This window comes from Lytechinus variegatus, chromosome 2 (genome assembly GCF_018143015.1).
Source record: "Lytechinus variegatus isolate NC3 chromosome 2, Lvar_3.0, whole genome shotgun sequence".
In the NCBI taxonomy this organism is placed as follows: Eukaryota; Metazoa; Echinodermata; class Echinoidea; order Temnopleuroida; family Toxopneustidae; genus Lytechinus; species Lytechinus variegatus.
Window position 1 is genome coordinate 23,180,831 of NC_054741.1, and position 26,259 is coordinate 23,207,089.

The window sequence follows — 26,259 nt, forward strand, 5'->3', positions numbered from 1 at the left end:
TCCCAATTTTCCATCATGCTTTCCTCTGATCCCCACATTTCCAACCCTCTCAAATGATTTTTCACCTCCTTATCCATTCCACGAGAACTCTAAACAAATTCCATCGCGAGATCCTGGACCTCTTCTCCATCTCTGCCCTTCTCTTCTGATCCATCATGAAAAATACAGTCCAATATTGTGCAGATTATGTTATTCCAGAGTAGATATCCAAAGGCGGATGAGTGGAAAACATTCTCATAACTTCATATCCCATGTATCATTCATCAACACAATATATGAACAAAGAAGTAAGGACACTATTCAGTCTGTGCTGCCTTCTCGACCAGGTACATACAATCAACAGACAGAAATTTATCACTGATGCCTTCTTATTTTCTCTGTTTAAACTGATGTCTATATTGAGTTATATTTTAAGATAGAGTTCATTTCCTTTCATATCAAAACTAAACCAGATGTCAAAAGAGCATAACTATTCCTGAATGGAAATTGCAGTTCCTTCCAATATACTCCCACATTTGTCATCAACATTAATTCGAGCAATGAAAACAAACTGCATCGTATCTTCAGAAAGTTATTTCCTTAAAGAGATGAGTGAATTAGGATAATAGAGATAGGCTCCACAGAATTCTCAAAATCAGAACCCCTACAATTCCACATAGTACAAGTCAAGGTAAGTTGCATTCTTTTTAAATGACATCTGGTACATAGATGATAAGCCTTTGCATTGAAGTCAATAAGCTCCAAAAGGCCTCTTGAATTTCCTCATTTGGGTATATTTTTTTATTCATGGAAACCACCTTACAATTTCTTGAATACAATTCTTTTATACACACATTATATCATATGTTAAGCATCTAATAATATTCCAAAGCATTGTAGGACATGATTAATGATGGAGGTTTAATTGTAAACATACAACCATCTGGTCTCAGGCAACAAAATAAAAATGTATATTGTCATTTTTCATAGATTGTGGCCTCTTGGGACATTTAGGAATTAATTTGATTGGATTGAAGTTCATTCTCTTTCGAGCATTGAAGAAGCATCTACTCCTTCATGAATACAGAAAAAAAATCTCCCTTACTGGATAAACAATGCCATAAAAGACAATCTTCCTCAATTGAAAATCCAAAGTGGTATTCTAAAATCAAATCTTGACGGCATGCTCGTCATTCTTGCATGATAAAAACCTTTATCAATGTTCGTTTCATTGTCAAAAATCCTCCAGGATAAAACAAGATTGGAAAATTCATTTTTCATACATACATGGATTGTTGACCTCTCATAAACAAGGACCTAGATCCTGACAAATAGGCTACGCCAAATCCTTTCAAATTACAGCCATAGTTGAATAACCTTATGACATCATCAGACCATAGGGATGTACACAGCTCTAACAGAGCTCTACCAAATCCACAGCAAATTGAAGCCAATATAAAACTGACGATCTGTATCAGGCAGGCTTGATTTTTTTTCTAAGGTGAACTTGATCACCTCCAGTTTTTCCAATTTGCTACTGTAATTTCATTTTTACGAATTTATTTTCTCTTTTACTGCATACTATTTCAATAAGATGCCAATGTCCCTCTAAAAAAAAGAAAGTCCTTTTCATTAAAACCTTAGTTTCTTGCATGAAATAAAGCCAGGACCCTGTCTTACGAATGACTGCAATCACTGCCGATCAAGCACAAGCTGAATTTTATTCTCATCTCATCTCGTAAGTATAAAGTAGAGACTAATCAAATCTTAAATCCTTAAAATATTAAAATCCATATTTTATTGTTCGAAATAGACAACAGAAATGAAATACTCTGAAAATTTGTTTTGCCCAATTGATCGTGGGCCCCGCAGCCGCTGTGCAGCACCAGATCGACGAGGCTCTATCCCTTTAATTATTGAACGCCAAATCTTTTAATGTCTTTTGGTCTGATGCGACCGGAGTTTGAACCCCCGACCTCCCGGATGTGAGACGGATGCTCTGCCAACTGAGCCAACACACGGTTCAATCTTAAATCAATCTTAAACTAAAATTACACCCAAAAAAAATGCATGCAAAATGGTACCCTTATCAAATATTGAAATTCCCCTTTCATCCTCTTTCCAGTAACCTTCCTTACCTTTCCCTTCTCCTCCTCTGTGCCGACAGACAATCCTCGTTCCCGCTATTCGATGATGTCTCCTCCGGCGTACTACGCAGCTTAGGGTCCAGAGAAACCCTCTTGTTGACATCGTTGCCCCATTCGGGCGTGGTCCGGAGTGACCTCATGCTCTTCCGGTCTGTGGCAGGGTCCATGCTCCGCCGTGCCTTGCGTAAGCTTTGCTTCTGTTGCATCGGGATGTCCTCTTCACCGTCTTCATGCTTGAGAGCAAACTGGAAAAGAAATTAAATTTAGGAATGGTAAATGAAATTTGCAAATGATATCAACTAAACAGTTATACATATATACATGCATGAGTTACAATCAACCTTTATCCCCTTCCTCCTCAAAGGACAGAAACCTTATGACCTTTTGGAGTACTTTTTTTTGCCTCGAAAGAGCATGCAGTAGCTCTATCCACCTATTGATATCGATGCCCCTCCCCTAGAAAAAAACAATAACAATGAAACAATCAGGGTTTTCTGGTACAACACTCTATTTTCCTAGTGATACAAACAATTTTTAGTAAAAAGTTGTTTTTTATGAGTCACAGTGACAAAGTCAGAAGGTTACGACCTTAAAACTCTTAGAAACACCTCTCAAGAATACATAACAAAATCTGGTAATTCAAGAACAAATTCCCAAAACAACCCTAATACAAGTCATTCTAGACAAAAGGTCAGATTAAAAATAGCATAAAATACACACATCTACTTGCATTCCTGGGAGCAAACAGACTCCTGGGTAATGAATCAAAATGCACTTTCGGTAAAATGATATATTTCTATTTCCTATTGTTTTTAGATTTATGTCTTGTGGCCTACTTCTATCCTCATTCATACAAATCACTAACAATAATAAAGATTTTTAAGACTATAAATATCAACTAATATCAAATCTTATATCAGTGATGACTAGCTCTTTAATCTTTTAAACCTGCTTGTTCCGACTTTTCAACATCAATGAGAATAAAAACAACCATGAAAGAATTGGCTAATTTCTGCCAAGAACTGGAAAGTAAACAAACTGTCATTAATTCCCTTTTTATCGCAACATATGAGAAAGTTGTTTAAGGAAATTAACAACTGAAATCTCACCACCCCTTCTGATGTGAGTTGACATTGCATCTGTCACGACTGACCCTAAACCAAACTTTGAATCCCAGGACAGAATCTCAATGGAGTGGGAGCTTAAATATGAGCTAACTCAAAAGAAATTTAGGGAATAATAAATTTTGTTCTGAAATTTGTTTTGGTGATGTCAGCTGCATCAGTCCTTCATCTTTGTTTTGCAGGATATATCACACATATTTGACCATAAAAGACCTTAATTGTGTAGGTTCATTCAATATCATTTTTTTTGCTTTCTAATACTGATTACAAAAGATAGAGATGTTATATCAGATGAATTGGAAGCATTTGCATTAGCCTAAGGGTGGAATGAAGAGGTGGGTGGGGAGGGGGAAAGAGAGAGATAGAGACATGCAGACAAACAGACAGAAAGAGACAGAGAGAGACAGAGACTGAAATAGATCAAGAGACAAACACAGAGAGACATAGAGAGATAGAGAGACAGAGAGAGAGGGAGACAGGGACTCCAACACAGGTAAGTGATGGTAATTTCTCACCTCTAGCATCACAACTTGGAGGGGTTATTAAACTTCTTGACCTTATCCTTAAATCAGTTTAGACTGGACAGGATGAAGTCTATGAACATTCAGGCTTTACTTTGGAAGGAACTTGTACAAACAATAACATGGCATTCTTAACCCTTCCCTACTTCCCCAAACACTTGCTCCTATGGCGAATCTACTAGTAGTGGGATCGTATGGGGTAAAGAGGGGGGTCACCTGTCACCACCTACCAGTGCTCATGGGGGGAAGACCCAATTAAATGGAGGTGCACATACAGGCTAACATTACAATCAACATCCATGTCCCCCTGGGATGAGTTGGTTAAGAGTGATGATGAGGGTGAGTGAGAGTTGGAGAAATTAGAAATGATGAATCCTGGATATGAATGAGGGACATTTATTACTGAAACTTGGACAACAACCTCATAGGGTGAGATGAGGTGACTAAACACATCTCAAACCTGATGCGAAGTAATATTCTTTATTTTAATATACATTCACTACACACTTTACCCTCACGTTGGTGAAGATTTGTGCCTGATCTAAAATTTCTTGATAAGATATTTTTTGAGGGATTTCATTCATTCAGGAAAAGAATGTACCAAGAGAGCACATGGAAATGAGTGAATAGGATATTATTTTGACAAATGGAAAATATATGTTTAAGAGGGTCGACAAACCTGTGGTTACATATAGAAAAGGCAATAGCTTTAAATGCTAGCAATAAAATTAATTACATGCCATAAGATTAATTCAATCAAATTGTATTTGATTTTACTTCAATGCATGTTTTTTCTGTCACTGATCCATACTCGAACCAATCCAGTTTTTTAAGTCTGATCTTTCTTTAAAATTCTCAAAAATTGAATAAGGTGTGTTGTGACCATGGTATCTCAGACAAATTACTGATTCTCCAGAGATTTATTTCAGCACCCCATCATAGTCCAGGTTACACCCCTGGTATGCAGGTAACTCAAATCCTTGCAGGATGTCAATCATATCACTGATAAACTCCATACTATGCGACATTCACCGACTCTGTTCACACAAGGAAATTTTGGATTACAGAGTCTTTTTTATGTGTGAAATGCAATTAAAAGGATGGTGATTCAAAATGAACAAGCAACTGATGATCAAGAGGTGTTTCCCTGCGACCTCAAACCACAAAGCAAAACTCAAAAAGTAGATGGTGTGTTATTCTAATCAAGTTTTTGGAGCTGGGCCTTATACAATCATCAGCTGATCTCTTGCATAGTTTCATTGGTACATTTTTTTTCATAGGCTTGCCTCACTGAGTGAGATCCATGCCAATGTAATTGACAGGGTAGTCATAACAGAAATAAACTTCATCTTCCTATTGCAATTCTAATTTTCATTGCAATGAAAAGGTTATGCTCTAAACTTTATGTTCCGTTACATAAATAGCTTTAGTCAAAATGCATTTTTAGAATGACGGTAAACTACCATGTGAAAGCTCTTCTTTTACAGGCAATACAGGGAGGTTATCTTACCTACCATCATCAAGACTCAAGTTATTGATTTCTCAGATATTGTCTTTAAATCCAGAAGGGCGTTAACTCAGTGATGAAGAATTTGAACTTCGGCCCTTCTGGCTCTAAAGCTAGTAGCAGATATGAAGCAGCGGACCAAGCTGTTTACACCTTGTCAACCAACGTGGGTTCTTGTCGAACTGAACCCAATGTCAAAGTTCCGTCATGTTAAGATATCATTATTTTTCCTCCAATACTCATGATGAAGTATCAAGTTCTCTTGAAGAATTCTTGGGAGTCTCAAGAGTTTTATCTCCCATGAAGCATTTTGTCAGATCAGAGGCAAAATGGCTTTTAGACCCTGATTGTAACCTGGTTAGATGCCTTTCTGCATCCAAAGATCCATAGCGTATTTAAGCACTCCATAATACTGGATAGCATTCTTATGGACATGTATCACCTATTTGGACAATATTCCTTGTTTTTTGCTTGTGCTTGACAAACACTTCTTGAAGGACTCTTGGGGAATAAATTCCTCTTTTTATTTGAATATTCTAATATTATCTTCTAGCATTTGATTCACTGGTTGGATTTCAACTGAGATGTTTGGAGAGAAAAAATGGGAGTTGGGAATAGAAAATTTATTCCACTTTTCAGACTTTTGGTACAAACAAAATGAGAGGGAAAAAGAGAAGAGACTCATTCCAACTTCAAGAAGTCTGTCATCTCCCATTCCTCTTATCTTTCCTTTTCCTGTATACCCTACAATCAGAGGCTTCAGAAGATCTCTCGCATCATCTTTTGGAAGACCTTTGTCTCAGAGCTTCCTCTAATTAAGCCATCCTCACTGGCCTTCCCAGGAGATGGACTACTGTTACAGATGAACAAGAAATCAAACTACCTATGAACCAGAATCCCATTAGTCATGCAACATCCTTTAAAAAAATGTTCTGCTTTCAGTCAGTGCATTGGATCTTTGGCCTACTTACCCAATTTAGGGATGAGGGGAAATATAAAGGTGAAAATTGAAAATACACAGGTAATGAATGGAAAGGATGCCAAGATTGTATAATTCCTCAAATCATATGTGGAATAGGCTATGGTAGGTGGGAAAAGAAAAAAAGAAATGGGATGCACACTTCTGTCACTCACATCTGTGTAATATAGATGACAGAGCCAAGATGACAGCGATGATGAATGTTACATTAATGATAGTATCAAAGGTATCGATGAGGATTTTTGGCTGTATATGGTTGTTGTTGTTAACTATCTTTATAATCTTCATTTTCATCTTTAGGAGAAACACTAGATCTCAAATGGGCAAAGGGGACAACAGCTGTGTCTCTTCCATTCACTTCTTCTACATAAATATGATGATAATGATGTTGGTGATGATGAAAGGTGATGGTTATGATATGGTGGTGGAGGTAGTGTTGATGAGGGTGGTGGTGACAGTGATGGTGACGGTGATGATGATGATGATGATGATGATGATGATATAGTTGGTGATGATATTGTCCGTGATGACGGTGTTGGTGATGATAAAGTCGATGAATGTAATTATGATGATCATAATTTATCTTATTATGATGAAGATAACAGGATGTATACTCACTATTACCTTCCGCAAGACTGTGCTGCTGCTGCTGACAACCTTCAAATCTTTATTGCCTCTCCAAATTAATACCATCCCCCCCCCCATCGGCTTCAAGTTTTGGAGAACAAACCCATCAAAATCATTGAAAACCCTATTCTCACCTCATAGATGCGAATCTGCTCCATCAGGTCTAGGTCTGTTCCAGACCGTCCCGTCAGCCTCTGTGTAACCTGTTCCATACCTTGAACCTCCAAGGCATCTGTGATGTCATAGAAGGAGTCCTGATCTGGGATGGCATTGAGAGTCTGGAAGAAGAGAGAGACAGAAAGAATGAGGGAAAGAGAAAGAGAGGAAAGGTTTTAAACTGTCTTGTCTACTACCTTCATTTCAAAATCTGCATACAAAGATTGTACCACAAAAACTAGTATTTGCAAAGTGAACAATTTCTTAGTTATTGCAGCCCGGAAAACATAATAAAAATCAAAATTTTCAATTCAATTAAACTTCGATTTCAATCATGTAAAGTAAAAAAAGAATAAATATTTACCCATATACATTAAAATATAATCAATATGTGAATGATGTTAAGCTGAGAAGACTTAATGTGCTATAAAAGTAAACCCTACTTCAGGATATTTTTTTACTTAAGTTATGAGTTGTTGATACAATCACATACTAAATAAATACAGGAATCAAAGGTTAGTCATTTGGCATTCTGCAGCAAGAAATATTCCCATGAAATATCTAAATTATTTTATAATCAAGTACAAAGTCATAAAAAAGATGGTAGTGCCATGTGTCATCCAATTTGCAACTGTTTTAATTCATTGATAACTTATCTGCCACCTAATTCATTCATCCTTTTTACAAATGTGTCAAGCCAAAATCCTTCCAGGTATTCTGGAAAATAATACAAAAAGCTTTGATTTTCTTAATGGAATAATAAGATCATAAAAAGGCCTCTGGGATTCATTGTGGCTTCACCCCAAGTGAACACAATGAAAGGCCCAGCAAGACATGAAAAAATGTCCCTCAAAATAGTTCCCCAGCATTGAGAAAGGGGAAGCCCCCTCCCCAGTGACAGGAAACACACAGCATCAAGCAATTCTACCCCATGCTACAGGCATGTATATGAAACGTTAAAACAATACATTTATTAATTCATGTTCAGTTTCTGTCATTAGTGCATTCCTTTCCCTTTTTCCCTTTTCCGAAGACCCTGTACCCCCAATTTCTCTCAGAAGTTAACATGCCTATCATTTACAACAAGTATAGTCTACACACTTTGGAACCATGTAGACAGGTAGTGTATAGATTTGATTATGAGCCTAATTTATCTGGTAAACTACACAAGTTCCAAGAAAGGATAGCTGTATTTCTAAAATGAATATTAACTATTATCACTTGCTAAACTTTCAAATTCAATATGAATCACAACCTTTTTGATGTAATGATCACAATGTTCACTTCATTCCATAACGTTCTACCCAGGAACACATATAGGCTAATATAAATGCCTCTAAACTACAAACTTCAAGAGCTTTGCATGGGGATAGACTGCAGGAGTATACCACATTTCTTGGCAGAGCTGCAGTTTTGCTTTATATGCAAAGATGCACACTTCCACCAAGTCTGGCTTTGGTAAATAATGACCTCCTGCCTATGAAAACTCTCCCCTCAAAAGGTGTTTTCTATCCTTTCAGGCGGATAACTAATACTTAATTTCCACACTACAAGCGTCCGTCTTCAAAGAAAACTGGAAATTGACAATTTGAACAAGCTAACATGTCCTCTGATCAAGAGGTCATCTTTATTTGAAGGATACTTGAACTTGAGGTTTATTCAATGTCCATGCAACAGCTTAAACTCAGGTTTGAAAAAAAGGTAGCACTTGTAAATGAAATGAAAAAAAAACAATATAAGCCTACAGTTTATTCAAAGGTAAGTAATTATTAATCCAAGTCCAAAATCTTTAAGCTGAAATAATTATTCTGGTAAATTGAACAGATTGAACATTAATCAAAAGTATATCTAGGCAGCTTGTCCAAGCTGACAATACAAACTATGAGATAGAAACATTCTTCCAGCTTTATACCCATATATATCAAAGAAACAGAATCTTCTATGAAAATCAATTCATCCAGTGAGATAAAGATTTCCATGTCATTATTTCATCCCCAATGTACTCATCAAGAAGTAGGGCTCATATATATATTTACTTAGGTTAGGATGTTTGAACACACATACTGAAGTAGATAATGGCAAGATGATTCATGAGTATGTTATGGCATCACTACATACCAGAGCTCATATCTACACCTGTTCATAGTCCAACCACGGTACCGTTTCATTAATTAAACATGATACTAGTACCTACATGTAGTTTTATAAGTTCACATTACATCTTCACTTGGCCAACAAACTTCCTTCCTACCAACTTTTAGTAACTTATAACAATTAAGTATGTAACTCAAGACTGTCATTAACCAGACAATCATTAATACCTTGGTCACATTTGCTTTACGGCGGCTGTACGGCGAGTCAAAAACAGCCGTTTTAATATTTTTGTCCATCTGCATATAGGTGGTTTGAATTAAAATTAATAAAACGGCTGTTTTTGACTCGCCGTAGAGCAAATGTGACCAAGGTATAACTCTGAAATTACCAAAAGGTTGATGTTCTAGGAATGACTCAATTACATTTGAAAGGGAGAATGACTGGTGGCCTTTAAAAAAAAAAAATTGTTTGGCGGGTCGTAACTCAACGCCATGTCTGACCCATTTTCTCTAACTGATGTCCTACTTTTCTTAATTGATACAAAACATAGCCCAATCAAAACAAATATTCATTTTTCTATGGTCTCTTCATAATATACCCCACACATAATTCATCAAAGCAATGACTAATACCCTCTTAAATTCTGCTGAATTATGAAATAATAAAGATAAGACAGAAGGAAGTTCTCATTTATAGTAGAGGTCATAATAAATATTCTTTATTTTGACATTGGCTTGTTTGTTTGTTTTTTAAATGGATTGATTTCTATCAAACAGTGCCAGTACAAGTTCAATTGTTCAATGTGCAAGCAGTAAGAAATTTGGCATTTTGAATATCTCCAAATTCATTCAGGTCTAAGCATCGTAACTTCTTTCTTGAAACTTACAGGAAATATACAGATCTGTTAATATCAACTCACACGGAACACAAGTCATGCATTATTCCTGGACCACTGTTGGCTTGTTTTTTGAGTTTTAAAATGGAAACATATTGGCTCAATGCACAGTAGACTAAAAAAAAAGTCAACTCACTAGAATCATTCTATGACATCTACAAGATGACATGGGGACAGAATGTATGTGGGCCATCAAATAAGCAATATACAGTGAGAAAGAAAACAAAAACAATAAACCATACAGAGACAAGATGACTGATTGAATATCTATTTCGGGGTAGCACGCATCACGCTGTAATCAGAATGTGGTAATTTGAATGTTGTAACCCTAGACAACATTCAGTTCATCAACATTCCAAAGGGCCACATGAATGATATTAAATGAATGCATCTCGACATCCACCGCCTAACAAGTTACACCTGATCGTTTTCTAGTCATCTGTCTTCGCCTCGTCTCGAAGAACAGACCAAAAAGTGTTTAATCTGAAAGGCAGTGCAATCTGAACACAAGATGGGGATAACATATGAGCCTCATTTGTCAGGGAAATGGGAATGATTGACTTAGTCAAACTGAGGTTGGTAGGTCTGAACTTCACCTCATCAGAATTGTAAGCACAGTTACAATGAAGCCAACTTGGAGCAAGATTTTGAATACTTATGCTCAAATTCAACAGATGAGGGATTGAACGTGGGTGTATTTTAATGTGTGCTTCACTAAAAATGTCTGCATCCAAAATTGCTCATTTCATTTATTTCTCCATCAATTATGTTGTTGTTGATGATCTTAGTTTTAAAGTGCATACAAAGATTTTTGGTTGTTTATTTATTTGCTTTGTTTTCATCCTTGCTTTTTGAGAATGAGTGCATCTGTTTGTAACCAGAACAAAACTTCAAATTATACTTCTGTCACAATATAACAAATATTGATTTAAAAAAATGAATTGTGTGTCGTGATGAAAACATGTATAATAGACAAGTCAGATAATTTTTCATTATCTTACAGATTGACTTAAAGATTGGCTTCTGAGCACATATGCAATTGTACACAGAGCCACTGTGATTAAGTCCCTGGCTTTACCAAGGTTAGGTGTAGAATAGCACTGGGGTGAATCATGCATTACATGTGAGTCAATACCATAGCAAGGGGTGCATACCGCCACTGGTAGTGGTAGCAGAGGTGATGATGCAGATCAGATGGACGAGATAATAAAGAGGATGGATGACGTAGAGGGAGGGAGGAGGAAGATAGGCTAAAAGGAAGTGATAATACCAGACTGCACAATCTTAATTTTTGAATAATAGGGTCAAGAAGAGAAACAGGATAGTATAATGGGGTAAGGGGATGATGAGCAGTAGCTACAATGGGGCGGGGGTAAGATGGAAGATTTGATACCTCGACTAATTATACCTGGACTGGTACTGGTAGTAGAGGTGAGGGTCACTGCATTATCTTCTATTAACAAGCATAAAACTTTCCTCCAGAAATATGATTTTCAACAAATAACAGACCTATTATACAAAGAGCAATGAGCCCGTTAATAACAAAGTGGGGGTCCAACATGCAACCCCTACCCCCTCCCAGCCCTCTCTAACACCCCATCCAATCAGCATTCCTTTCCGGTGAATATCAACCCTATTTTAAATGGCATCCTGACATTTTGGGAGAAGGGGGGAGGAGAGCCAAGACAACGTCATAAATATTTGCAACCGTCTCTTTTGGCCACTCCAACTTCCAAGTTGATGTCTATAGATGCTTTCATCTACATACCGTTACACATCTCAAAATCTCCATCCTTTATCCAATCATACCAATTATCAATGATCTATTCATTTGCTATCCTGGAGATGTTTTTATTATCATAATTCAGGGTTAAATTTAAATTTTCAATATTCCATCTTCAAGGTGATTTCTAGATATTTCATTTAAATTCACTTTCCCTTCCTCGAAACCTTTATTCTTTGCCAAATCATCAAGATTTTAATATTGGTCTATCCTTGATTTTTTTTCTTCATTTTATCATTTATCATGTTGGGATTATTTTCTACATATTAGCTTATTGTAACAAAGTAACTAATGGAGATATTGAGACAGTGATTGAGATTCCATGCATGTTTTCTAGTACATCATACTGTCAGAGGAACCTGTTTGGCATTCGGTGTTATTGGATATTAGAATGATTTATGCCTTGATGCCCCATGCATGCATGCATGTGATTGCTTTGATCCTACCAATTTAACAAGAGCAATGATGACCATTGAAGTGAGAACCCTCTCCCTCTCAAGGCTTTTCCACCCCCTCCCCTACACATACATGTATAAATGTTGATTACAGCCTTCATGCTGAAAATTGAGATAAAAACTTTTTTTTAATACAGATCATCATAAGATATGAAATCACTATAATTAAAAATGTGAACTAACTAAACAAGAGCCTATAGCTCTTGCAATCTTCAAATATGAAGTGTCATTGGCCCTAAAACGCTTATTTAAACAGTCAATGCATTATTATCTTGCCACAAAACATTGATAAAGATTCTTTGGACAGAAAAACCCTAATTTTCAACACTGTCGTCCATGATGTATATGGAAGCATACAGGCTGAAAATTACTGTTGATCTTACATCCAGGGATCCCCCTCTTAAAATCTGTAAAGCATGATGGAGTGTAGAGCTATGTTCTCACAATAGCATCTTAGTCTAATACTTAAAGTTCTGAGGGAACAAGTGACTAGAAATTTGGATACTAGAGTGGGAGTGGCATGGGGATGGGGAGAGGGGGAGAGGAGAGAATTGAGAAGAGGGGAGAGGAGGTGAGAAGAGGGGAGGGGAAGGGGAATGAAGAAACAGACATTACCCAAAAAAATTGCTTGCAATAACAAATGTGTTGCTACATGACCTACATGATTACAAAACTCTACCTTCATCATTACACGCTTGACGTTTAAGGGACGATCACATGAACCCAACTATTATCTCTAGAAGATTTTGTTACTCAGATTGTCTATCAATATCACCATCAGGTGCTACTAAAGACTGGGTTTCAAAATGGCAGCCTGCTAGGTCTCTCATTTCAACCAAAAGATCTGAGCATATCGTGGCAATGCCATTTGACAGATGCCACTGTAATATGCTTTTCACACTGCACTTTTTTCCTTAACCCTGGGATATTGGTGGGGCTAAGGGGGGGAGGGTCTTAGCCCCACCAATTTCCGGGGTTAAGCTTTTAGCAAAGTGGTCTAGCATGGTAAATAGTACGGTACTATCTGGCCCTGCAAAAAAGCAGGGTTAACCGGCTTATTGTGGTGCTGGCACCACAATTGAGGTGCTAAGTGATGCAGTGTGGGCTAAGGAAAAGTGGGGTTAGGCATTAGCCAATCACAGAAGTCAAAATTGCACGTTAATAGCACTCTGTATGGTAAAATCATAAATATTCATGAGCTGTGTGATAGTCCAGGGTTAAGGAGTTTACCCCAGCTAAGCAAATAGTATGGGGTTAAGTAAGACAGTGTGAATTTTAAAAAAAGATAGTATGGGGTTAAGGATAGTCTGGGGTTAAGGATAGTACATGGTGTTAAGGAAATACAGTGTGAAAAGCATATAAAAATGTTCTTGATAGACAGATATTTATCAAGAGGTGTTTAACAGGGACTGGGTTGGAGTGCAACGAACGGTGAGAATTCCTATGAGTCACTCTTCATCAATTTTGCGGAACTTTTTATCATTCTTAGTTTACATTTGGAAAGGACAATAGATTGTAACAGATGATTACTGCTACACAATGCACATGTTTGAATTATCTTAACTATGGAACAGTTGGACATAATTTCTCAGCACAAAAAAAGACTGACAAATTCTAAAGTTTCATTCACCAATGATCTCTGATCCAATGTGAACAATTGAATGCCTATTCTGATACAGTATTCTACAAGCGAATAGAAGTATGGAAGCCTTAGAAGTAAGTAAATAAATAAATACAGTAGCTAAGTGGACTCTTTTTTAGGTTTTCTGTCATTTTATATAACTAATCTGAGATCATGCAATGCAGTAAGAATCAATCTTTTGCCACAAAAGCTAAGGACACAGTAATTACATAACATGAATTTATTGGTTGCTTTGAATTGAAACTGAAAACAAATGATCAGTTAACGTCCAATAAAGGATGAGTCTAATGTCTAATACTGTAATGATGCTGAGAGTTGCCCCTTTAATCTTATACCAGAGAAAACTAGTCCGCAGACACAGACCCTGATTGAAAATTTGATCAACGAGAGTGTCTCCACGCAAAGACTAGCACATACAAAACTTGCTGAGCGAGAGGGCCTTCAGTACACAAGGCATGAGTAGGCTGCAATTCAGACCCTTAACTTGAGTGAAGGGTTTGCACAGCAGATCCAGAAAACTCTGGGTAGTATCTAATATCCATAGAATATGTGTATGATATTAAAACTGATAACTAACCTTATTGAAGAGGGTCATAACATAGGTCATGATTTCAGCATCCTGCCCTTCATCCTTTAGAAGCTCCATTAGATTGTGCCATGGCTTGTTACCTGAAAAAAAAAATAAAGGTATGTTTTGTGATATTTCATTGGAAGAGCATAATTATAGAAATTACATTGATAGGCATAAAGACATTTTTATATTCATCAACATCAATTTATTGCATTTAATACCTCAGAATGGCATATTTTTAGTGATTTACAGATAAATATTAAATCATTAAAAACTTAAAATATTAAACACAAAGCTTAGCAATGATTGTATAATATTTTTCTACGATTGATTCCATTGACTACAGTGTACAATGAATCATAAAAATCAAGTGCACGATTAATCGCCAACCTTTGTGTTACGGGACACTGGTCATCAGATTCTTGCTTACTATTACACAATGTACTTTGAACTTTCTTTGAAATAAGCAGATGGAATCAATATTCTATCATCTGAATCTTACATACAAGATATATTTTAAATGAGTGGGCATAGACATGGATGAGACTGCAATCTCCTGATTGAATGCAGACTTTATAAATGTTGTTAAGGTCAGTTTCAGTGGGTGTTTCATAAAACTGTTCGAAAGTTATGAGCAACTTTGCATATAAATGGTGATCCTTTCTTAAAAGCTAACTTCACACCAATACAAATTTTGGTTTATGTTATTTACGTCAAGTCGCTCACAGTATGAACAGTTTTATGAAATACCCACCAGTTTTAACAAGTTGCAAGACATACAAGCTAGTTTACACAGCTAGAAAATGGGACTGATAGTCATTCCCATCCCATTAATGAAAAGTTTGTCCACCACTTTGTTACAAGTGCTACTGAATATATAACAATAATGTCAAATAAATAACACTGAAGGTGTAAACTACAAAAAAAAATCATAGTGACACTGCATTTCACTCTAAAACTGCCATAATACTTCTGTTTTGTATCCTTGACTATTTCCAATAAATTCAATTACAAATACAAGAACATTTTTGAGTAAATAACACCTACAAATAACCTCAACTTCAACTCAACTGCTGTAGACTTCCGAACCAATCTGTTTAGGGTTTAGATTCAATTTAAACAGAACTGTAAAATGGAAGTTCTAAACCAATACTGAATAATAACAGGTGTATGTCTTACGGAACAGGTGGGTGTCTAGTGAATGTTACGAAAGTAATGTCATGAACACGCAAACAGCAATGCACATGAAAACTGGTATCATCAAAGTATCTGAGTCAACAATATCTCAGGAAAGTTCTCTGAAAACTTTCTTAATAATTTATCAAACATGAATAACCACCAGAAAAAAGATAATAAGACCTGGGACAAAAATGCTGACTTTCCTCACGATTAAAAGGAAAACAAACAATACATAAATCACTTGTACCAAAGAACTTCAGGGAGCACACAAAACAATTTTTTCAACTGTAAATTAAGATTGTGGTGGTAATATGGAAAAAAGGGCCATTTAACGATAGAATACAAAGTGGTATAACTATCAAAAGATAGGTTCACAGGTCTATATAACACAAGCAATTTATCCTTTCTTGAAAAGGTGATTCATGTCTCGGGGATAACCTACTATCATTGCTACAGTGCTAAGTTTGGCAGTATGAATGCTGTATTCACTAGTTATATAATGAGCAACAATTGTCAGAAGGAGGAAGGCCCTTTATTTGATTTTGAAGTGGCTAATGAATTGCTTCCTCTGTAATAATTTTCAATAGAGTATTGACCTTACTCCATGTAATCAAAAGTCTGTTTGAAAGAAAACATATATCCACAGAAGCTTATTGTGAACAATAATACTCTTTTTGGAAATCACTGAAATCATTGAAAGAACAGATATATCCATAAAATCTCATTGTAAACAAACAAACTTTTGGGTGGAAATCAGTAGGATAACAGCCAAATTGGTTGTAAAAATGGTGTTTGAATGCAGCAGGGAGCATTAGGACCTGATGTTCCAATTATATGAAAAATAGATGCATAAATATCACTGTATTGCTAATAATGAACAGACGTATGAATTAATGATACAATGACGAATTATTGTAAATTACTTCAGTACTCAGTGATACATTCTAGAGGCAAATTGAATTATTATATCGGGATCTCCTAACATAAAAGATATTTATAGCAAGGCTCGACATTAGCGGTGGCCCGGTGGCCCGGGGCCACCAAAAATTCATCTCGGGCAACCATTATTGAAAAAATGTTAAGTTTTGGTGGCCCGAATCGGGCAACCAATAATTTTCAAAGTAGCGCAATTTTTCTCCCGAATTTGCATGCATTTATCAACCTTCTACAGTTAAAATTGCAAGCCAATTTGTCATGCGCCTTTTTTGTTAATCTACACACAAATATACACACACAAAGATTGCATAGTCATGACAGTATGTAGGCCTACCGCTAGCATACAGTAACTATTATTCAGCCGGCCGTGCCGGCTGTCTGGCTGAGCTTTGCATGCATGAAACCAATGCAGCTAGCTGTGCGCGAGCAGACTATTCAGACCCAGGGAGCTGCGATACGAAATGTTACTGCTAAGAAATCTTCCCCAGAACTTTGGAAATCTACGTCAAAGTCACATTTTATACCAATGAAATGCCCTTCTACAGTCCATATTACTGAAACCTGATTAATTGCAAGCATTAAAAGGAGGAATTATGACCTCTCTTTTGACTCAAAAAGACCGATTTCCAAATGCATTTAATACACATAAAACACATAGGTGAGTACATCACAGTCCCATATGTGCATTTGTATGTATGTTGATATTTGGTTTATTTCGAAGCTGTGTCTCTTTGAGCCAAAAATAAATAGGCCGCTCTTTCTTTCTTGTTTACAAATGACTTCTTAAACCACTCTTAAGGAAGTAAATACTTTGGGAAGGCATTTCATTGATATGACATGTGAATTTTTTTCCATCATTTTGTCAAATATAGGGAAGGAATTTTCTCACTGTTTGTTCCAGATAACTTTTGCCATTTTATTTTTTTCTTTCATTTTTTTTCACAGTGATTAAACCATTTATACCCCTTCCCATTGAAAATGCCTGATTAAAGAACATGTTTCTACTGAATAATAATAATTTCCCCCATTTTTTTATAATTTTGTTTTATTTATTTTTCTTAAATTTTCTTTTGATTTTTCTCAAATTTTTTTTATGACCTGTTCTTTGTTTTTTCTTTCTTCATTTTTTCTTTTGTTTTATTTCACTTACCGTATTCATTTTCACAATTTTTGTTTTCTTTTTTCAATATACTATTCTAAAAATTATTTTTGTTTATTTCCCCCTTTTACACATTGTTCTAATTCTGCAGCATGTGATTTTCTCCTGCTATAATATGCTGGAAAAGAGAAAATAAACTGGATTTGGGGCCTGCATTATCTAGGTTTTACAATCAAAAAGGAAGAAAGGAAAAATCATTGTTTTGTAAATCTATCTGAGTTTGATATATGCACTATTTATTTACTTTACCATTATGAGTATGTGTCTATACGGAGATTAAAAATCTACACAACCTGGGAACAATACAATTCTTTTATTCTCTTTCAATCATTTCATATTTACAATGATAGAACAATTTATATATTACCACAAAATAAGCAAAGTAAAATAACAGCAAGCACGATTTACATACAAGATGTACAAAGAATAGTGGTACGTGTTGGTGATTGCAGAATATTTCAGTTTTATTCATTTTTAATTAATGTTTTACTTTATATTTTTCGGGCCACCAAAATTATTAGTGGGCCACCAAAAAAAATTATTTGAAGGTTTTGGTGGCCCGAACGGGCCACCACCAAAAAAAGTTAATGTGGAGCCTTGTTTATAGAGTAACCTTATTACCTGATGGTAGCTAAAATGTTAACAATGCCCAACAACCAATAAAAATCAAGGATTCAATGGGAGTTACCCTTGGATAACAATCTTGCAATCATAGTAACTTTAATGCAACCAGGCCCAAGTTTCTAATACAAGAATACCTATTCTAATAAAGGTTGCTAGAGTGTCACAATTTTCCTCATAAAAATCAAGTTTATGGCAACATTTGGATGATGGTTTCAAAACAGACCAGACCTTGATTCCATTTGCTGCTGATCAAAGATATTTTGGAAGCTGTTCAAATCTGACAAAAAATCTGTCATATCTCTCATATCTAAATACTACCAAGGGAGCATCAAGGTGGGGGGGGGGGTTACCAGTATCAAGTTGAATATGATCACCTTGCCACTACCTATGTCTATGAATTTGATGAATGATGGTGTGTTGCCCGTCCAAAATTCCACTGAAGCATGCATGTGTTTAAAAGTTTTGTTTCCATTCAATTTGTAAGGCGCTTAATAATAATAATATTCCGCTTTTATATCACGTTTAATATACTGCAACAATGACTGTAAACCATTTAATCATTAGATTCTGGAGTGTCCACACAAAAAATATGCACTTTCTTCACTCCTTGGGGACTATTCTAATAAGAATTTCCAAAATAAAGGCTAGGCATAGGCTCTTGCATTCTACCGCATACCCATTTAAAACATAGGTGGAGAGCTGCAAAATGTGGTCTTGTCAAAGGATGCTAGGCCGCGATAGAAGTGGAATACATAACTTTCTAAATCACAAGGCAAGAGTCATTCTAGTCAAGGTTTAGCAGAGTTGTTCCAATGTTTATACTTTATAAGAATAATACCATTATTATAACACATTCCTATTGTATGAAAAGGGACAATATCTTAAAATCTTTTTATTAAAACTTGACTTACGATTCTTCCCATCCACCTCCTTCGTGGACTGCAGTAGAAGTTGGGCATTGGTTTCCGTGTATTCCACAAACACAAGAAGGAGCTTTAGAGCTGACTTGGTCACAAGACGATGCTGTGAAGGCAGAAGAAGAAAAATGTTACAAAACATTTGGAAACTATATCATGTTTTGGAATGTATATAAGAGATTGATGCTCTCTCAAAAATGAAAGTATGCTCTAAATGACATGGATTTAAAATATATCCAGATCAACTGTAAATAGTCATCAGTCAAACTCTGGAATTGATTTGAATCCGTAAGTTCTATTCTTTTAATCTCAAAGGACTTAAATTCAAATCTTAAAGCTTTAATAAAAATTTCTGCAGATTTAAATTTGTTGTTCAACTGGTCCCAATTCACTGCCAACCTAGATTTATTTTTAAATCCATGTAATTTGGATTGTTCCTTAAATCAATCATCAATGAAAAAAAAATCATGTTCCAATAACTACATAATTTTACCTTTGAAACGGTGCGCATATTATCATGATATAAATTAAGCAATCCAACATATCAAGTGAATTTTCAGAAGGAACATTAAAGTTGGAATTGAGTTAATTCTTCTGGGATTATTTCATCAATCTCTTCATCTATTTACAAACCAGCTTCTATATCCTCCAACACACCTTAAATTTTTTTCTTCCTCTCTTTTCCTTGCTTTGAATACTTCCTTAAACACTTTAAAAAAAAATCTTGCTGTCAAAAGAGAATATTTTTCACACTACATATCTCCTAAGAGATGTTTGTAAATGAATCATATATCACACCAGTTTCCTGTTAAGAAAGCATAGTGGTATGAAGTATGTTCTGTAATGTTACACCTTAACAATATTTGATGTTGATATCCAGTTATAAATCATGAATTTATGAGAAAATAAAATTGATGCACACTTTGCGACAGGAAGTTCTGGTCTGGGGCAATAAAAGCACGGGGGCGACAGTCTCTAAACTCGAGTTGTCCCCGGCGACCGAAAAGGATGGGGGAACTCCTTGGAAGATTGACTCAGCGTAATCTGTCACTACGAATTACCCACAATTCACAGCAAATCTTTGCTTTCCCTGGGAGAGAGAGTTCATGTCGGTATTTTTAGGAAACAAGTGTGTCAGGTTTAAGAGCAGGTTCATTGCTACTCAGAAAAGGATTTTGCAATTGTTTCTATGACAGAGGAGAGGCCAAGGGTACTAATTGAATACAAGGTTAATGTGAGCTTTGATTACTTATCACTGCATCACACATTATAATTCAGATCAGATTGACATTAAATAAGATCATGTCATCGCAAGTGTTTCATCCATATCCACAGCTCATTCACCTCAAGTTTATGTTGGCTTTGGTTGTAATATGGCTTTAATTACAAGCAATCTGTCAAGGCAAGAGAAGCCAAAATAAACCTTGAGTAAATGAAAGCAAATTGCACAAAACTAGACCAAGCATGAATGACACAGACCATATTTGAAGCTGAAACCATTACTTCAGATTTGACACATGGGACTACAGCCATCTGGCCATCCCTTCCGACAAGTTAGGAGATTTTACTTGGCCATCACAATGAAGTGTCATACTTCATTCATCAATGGGTGGTCATGTCTGGACCTTATAAACCTCAAGAGGACAAACTTCCTCCAGGGAAACTGATGTGAAGACATTCATCTTCATAAGATAGTTTGCAAGCAGACCATTTATCAGCAGAATTCATAAATTTGTTGTGCAGCAGTCTTTTCCACTCATCAAAACCTTCCCTCCCCCTTTACCATCAACTTTGTGGGTTATGACTTGGCAGAAATACTTGGCCTTTTTGTTGTTCTAGTGTTCTTTCATCGATAACTTTGGAAAACAGATTGTAAAGATCATTATCCTTATATGACTTCAAGAATACCACCTAGACAGCATATACTACATGAAACAAAATTTGAGTGCAGTATAATTATGTTCATCATAAAAAAATTTCTCTCCACTCTCACATTTCAGGCATGTTTCCAGGCTCTTCATCTAACAGTATTGGACCAAGCTGGAAAAATATGAACTTGTTGGTGGATGAAGGGTTAACGCACCTCATGCGAGCCTTCAAACATCGTTGACAGCCTCCCGAAGACAGGCGTAATCATGAAAGAACCGGAAGAACAGTATTTAGCTCATGAATCAAAGCATGATAAGGAAACTTGATTCCCAAACCACAAAAAACATTACTAATACTTTCTCAAGTGACGATAGGCAACAGGTTATGTTCAAAAGCTTCTTTGCCCGGCGAATGAGGTACAGTACTAGTTAGTTGGAGGTATAAGAATTTGAACATTGATCCAACAAACATCTCAAGATCATCCTAACGAGGACAAAAAGACAAGACAACAAGCTCCTGGACATATTTATGTTAACTTGTCTGAAAAAAAAGAGTCAACTTGACAAGATCTTCGGAGTCTTGACTGTTTGTCCTTATGAAGTCAACTTGTCAGGATCTAGAAAATTGACTGCTTATCCTCATGAAAATCAATTTGGCAAGATCTAAAGTCTTGTCATGTCCTTACAAAGTCAGCTTGACAAGATCCGAGATCTTGACTGCTTGTCCTACTGGAGTCAACCTGACAAGAACAAGTAGCTTGCCTTCTTTATCCATTTTCTCATCTTCTTGTGTTAGATTATCAATGCAACTAGATTATGCTTTGAAACTTTGGTAATTCCTACCCATACCAAAGCAGACCAATAGGATCAAGGTCTACATTTGGTTTGGTCCACAGAAAAGAAAAAGAAAAAATGCTCCCATCTTTAAGAAAGCTACTGGTATGCATGAAGTTCATACCAATGGAAATTGCCCCTGTTCCCGCAACATGGCAGGTGGACACCAACCCAAAAGAAAGTCTTTAGTAAAATGTCTTTGAAATATTCAAGAAATAAAATACACAGATCTCTTCAAGTGAGTGGCGGGTTAACCTGTTGCCAAAGTTACCTTCTATTGCTATATTTTAGTCAGAGATTTTGTAAAAGCTTTCAAGATGCTGGTAAATAATCTCCAAGACTGTAACAAGAGAAAAGAGAAATAGCATTTCCACCCCCCCCCCTCTCTCTCTCCCCCTCTTCCCTTCTCCTCTCTTCTACAAAGTCCCATCAATTCAATTATTATCAGAGTATTTCTCTTTGACAAACCATTCTTTCAGTCAATCAGTATCAAGTACTTCCCCTGCTCCTCATTACATTGAAAGAACAACTGTCCAATCATCAACTGTCATTGCCAATTTGACTTGAGCGACCCACTGTGTAACCATGAGTGCCTCTGATATTAAAGTCATATCTATGGTGAGACATGTCCAGCAAATCTGATAATGTGTTCAGACTGTGGAGAATTTATGTGAAAAGTAACAAGGAGGAATGGAAGTTTGTTCAAGATGTTGCTCGGGAGCAAGTTTAAATCAATTTCATGCACAACAAGTTTTGCACACTTTCTTTAGCTTGAAACCTTATCACAAACTTAGTTTACTATGGTGAGACATGTCCAAAAAAAAATCAATACTGTGTTCAGACTGTAGAGAAAGAAATAGAAGAAACGTTAAATTTGCTCAAAGTGTAAGGTGGAAGCAAGGAATCAAAGGTAGTTGAGTTTAATCCAATGCATGCCAGACATTTATCACAGACAAGTTTTGAACTTCGAATTTGTCAAATTCAGCTACCAAAGCATATTCTTTGTTTCACTGAACTTCTTATTGTATGCTTAAACCAGTAAATGTTAATTTCTATAATATTTTTCCTTCTTGTTTAAGTAAATCAGGGATTTTGAAACTTCATTTCATTGCTTTCATTTATTAGTATAGAATCCCTTTAAAACAAATATTTCCTTTTATTTCATTTGATTTCATTTAATAGTAACCCTATAATCCTTTCAAATGGATACTTCTGCAAAATAAACAATAAATTCAATGAAATTTGATTGTATTTTACAAGTTGACCCTCTTTTTCCTCAACTTCCCAAAGTTCTTTCCCCTTCTTTGTGCGTGGGCGAGAAAAGGGGATTCGTTTTTGTTCCTTTTCAAATCTCCACTGCTCAGTTTACAAATCCAATTGCAAAATCAATGTAACATAATATTTTGTTCAGTTCTCATACATATAGAACACGTTTTTGAAACTAAATCCTGACGAGGATTATTTGAAAATATACCACAAAATTAGAATTTGCCGGAAATATACTACCCTATGGAGACAATGTGTCTCTTTAGATTCATTCTTGGTTTCCTATGTTCACATATTCACCCAGAAAACTGCAAAATTTGGATCTACTTCCCAAAAGTTTCTAAAATTGTGATTGACTGCACATTATTAAAGTTTCTTGGTCCAAGATTGGTAAAAACTGCAGAGCATAACTTTGCTCCTGACGACTTGGATACCATAGTCAAAATTATTGACTGGGTAGAACTACTTGTGGATACAAAAAGGATCATGTGTGAAGTTCCTTACTTGCATCAAGATCAAAGTAAACCAAATTTATCCTACAATGCTTGAAGACATTAACACCGATCCAAACTAAGATCCATATTAAAGAACATCGTTTTGATATTTAATTTCATGATCATTATTATTCTTTTTTAGAAAACCTACTATTAGGTGCTTATTCTGAAGGTATGATAGAGCACCATGCTGATCCAAGCCTCATATTGTACTATTCAAACTGATCTACATCTCTATATCAGCTCAATTTAGTGAATACATACATACATCACTTGATCACCACAGAATAGACTGAACTTATATGAACCAGTGAGAAGGACATGTATCAATTTGAAAACAAACCATTCTTTGGAACCTTCATTAAATAGACATTTACATTATCAAAACAAAGTACTTTAAGCCTTATTCTAAATACATACAAAATATTGAAAGCTATAATAACACATCTGAAAACTTGAACTTCTGAGAAAAACTAGGTAAGTATGGCATGAAATGAGGCAGAGTGGGCAACAAAACTTGGCAACACATTCATTGTGAGGTTTTTCTATTTAAGAAAACTCTAAAACTACCAAGAGAATTGACCGGTCTATGTCCTTTTGTTTTTGGACAGTGTCCAACCATGGAAGAAGTGCATAGTCATGAAAATATACAGACTACATTGATACAGAGCATAAATTCTCCAGCTGAAGAGGTGAGGACTGGAGATGACCTGAAACTGATGTGGGCTCGTAACACAAAGCTTAGCAATCATCCTAGAACATTATTTTTAAGATTGATTGCATTGACTACAATTTACAATCAATCATGAAAATCAAGTGTACGATCAATCATTAACCTTTATGTTATAGGGCCTTGAAACAGTGATTCGTTAACATGCAGAGGAGCATTTTTTAACATCTATCATCCGACAGGTTGTCTGGGGAGCGTTTCATCAACATTTTTGTCTGACAAGTTGTCATATCTGACATCTTTTCTAGATTTTGATTGGCTGAAAGGCAATGTTACTATGGTAACTGTCGGATAAAAAGTCTACCATTTCCTTTCATGAAACACTCGACAGATCTGACAACTTTCCTTGATTCTGATTGGCTGAGTAAAACTGTTACTATGGTGACTGTCAGATTAATTAATCAGGACCTAACGGATAAAATGAAATGACCAACAAGTCCTCTCATGAAACAGTTCTCTGGTCTCTAATGTGGAGTTCATACTTTCCTCCACCAACACATCATCAATGGAACCACCAATGACCAACATGTGGCATCAGATCAAGACCAGCTACAGAGCTGAAGCATGGAGGTAGAAGTCCCTGGCTGAGGCAAGCTGATGCCTTCTGCAAGTTTATTTTCTTTTTCTCTTATTTATTTCTAAATCTCCATCACTTTCAATTTATATCTATTTTATTTCCCTTTCCATAAGTAGATGCCTGATCTCATTTTTTTCATCTGTCTTCTCTGAGATTTGTTTACATTTCTTTCTATTATCGGCTTCAGAATGATGAATGATCAGTCAGATATCTGGGACAACTGACCCCCTTGCTTCCAGCCAGTCATCCACTACAGACCTGATGGTCATACCAGGCAGAGCTCTGGGGGTAGCGCTCGAGTCACCTACTCCCCTTAATGGAGGAAGGAGTCTGGCCGCCGGAGGATCAGAAATAAATGACTTCCTGCGCTAGCTGATAGATTCATTGGATTAGATAGGAAAGGAGAGATTAGGTCACCGATCTTCCTTCACAACATGTTGGCTAAACGAGAGCTTCGGGGGTCAAGTCCTCCAGCACATGGTTTGCCACGCTTCCTCACATGGCCCCTATCAAGAACTTGGCACAGGGGTTCAATGTTGAATACATGAATGAGAGATGGGGTGTCTAACATTCATGGTCTTTGTACAGACTCAGTGGATATCTGGCTGAAGCCAAACTCCCTGCGAGGACAAAGGCAACCCTGGCAGGCTCCAAGACTTTGGCGTTGATCATTGCCTTTGCCAACAGCCTACAGGACATTGTTTCAATGAATTCATGTTCTTTGAGCCGTTTCTAAGCAGGTGATCTTACTTAGCCTGGAACTGTACTATTTGAGTGTAATATTAAATAGGGCAATGGTACTACAGGGTTGTAGCCTTCATCTGTGCAGTTGGAGTTGGTTGGCATTTTTGGTTAATTGGTTTGTACAGGAACCACATGGTCCCTGTACAAATCCCTTGAAAATTACATAATTCAGGTGCCTAATAGTTAGACCTCTGACATCCAGCCAGGGATAGTAATGGCTGTGTATTTGGGTCCTTGCTTAAAGAAAGTACTTTGGATAGTGTTCAGATTTGACCAAGCTACAAAACAAACTTTGTTCTATCTCTGAAACATAGTTCAGATGAGAGTTTAGCTGTCAGATTCAGGGTTATATATATGTAAGATTTAGGATTTAGATTAGATTACATTTACATTTTAATTTTTATATTGATCTAGGGATCATATTAGGGAGATATACTGTGGTTAAAGTATT

General features: G+C 36.2%; 1 protein-coding gene across 1 annotated transcript in view; it reads right to left on the minus strand.

Moving 5' to 3' along the window:
- LOC121407609 (FH1/FH2 domain-containing protein 3-like) overlaps positions 1–26,259 on the minus strand; it is a 137,245-nt gene that overhangs the window by 56,240 nt on the left and 54,746 nt on the right. Inside the window, exons 7-10 of the mRNA XM_041598766.1 lie at positions 19,290–19,401; positions 14,487–14,578; positions 7,019–7,162; positions 2,118–2,371 (exon numbers count right to left, since the gene is read on the minus strand). Coding sequence (XP_041454700.1) covers positions 2,118–2,371; positions 7,019–7,162; positions 14,487–14,578; positions 19,290–19,401 — 602 coding nt within the window. The remainder of the gene's footprint in view (positions 1–2,117; positions 2,372–7,018; positions 7,163–14,486; positions 14,579–19,289; positions 19,402–26,259) is intronic.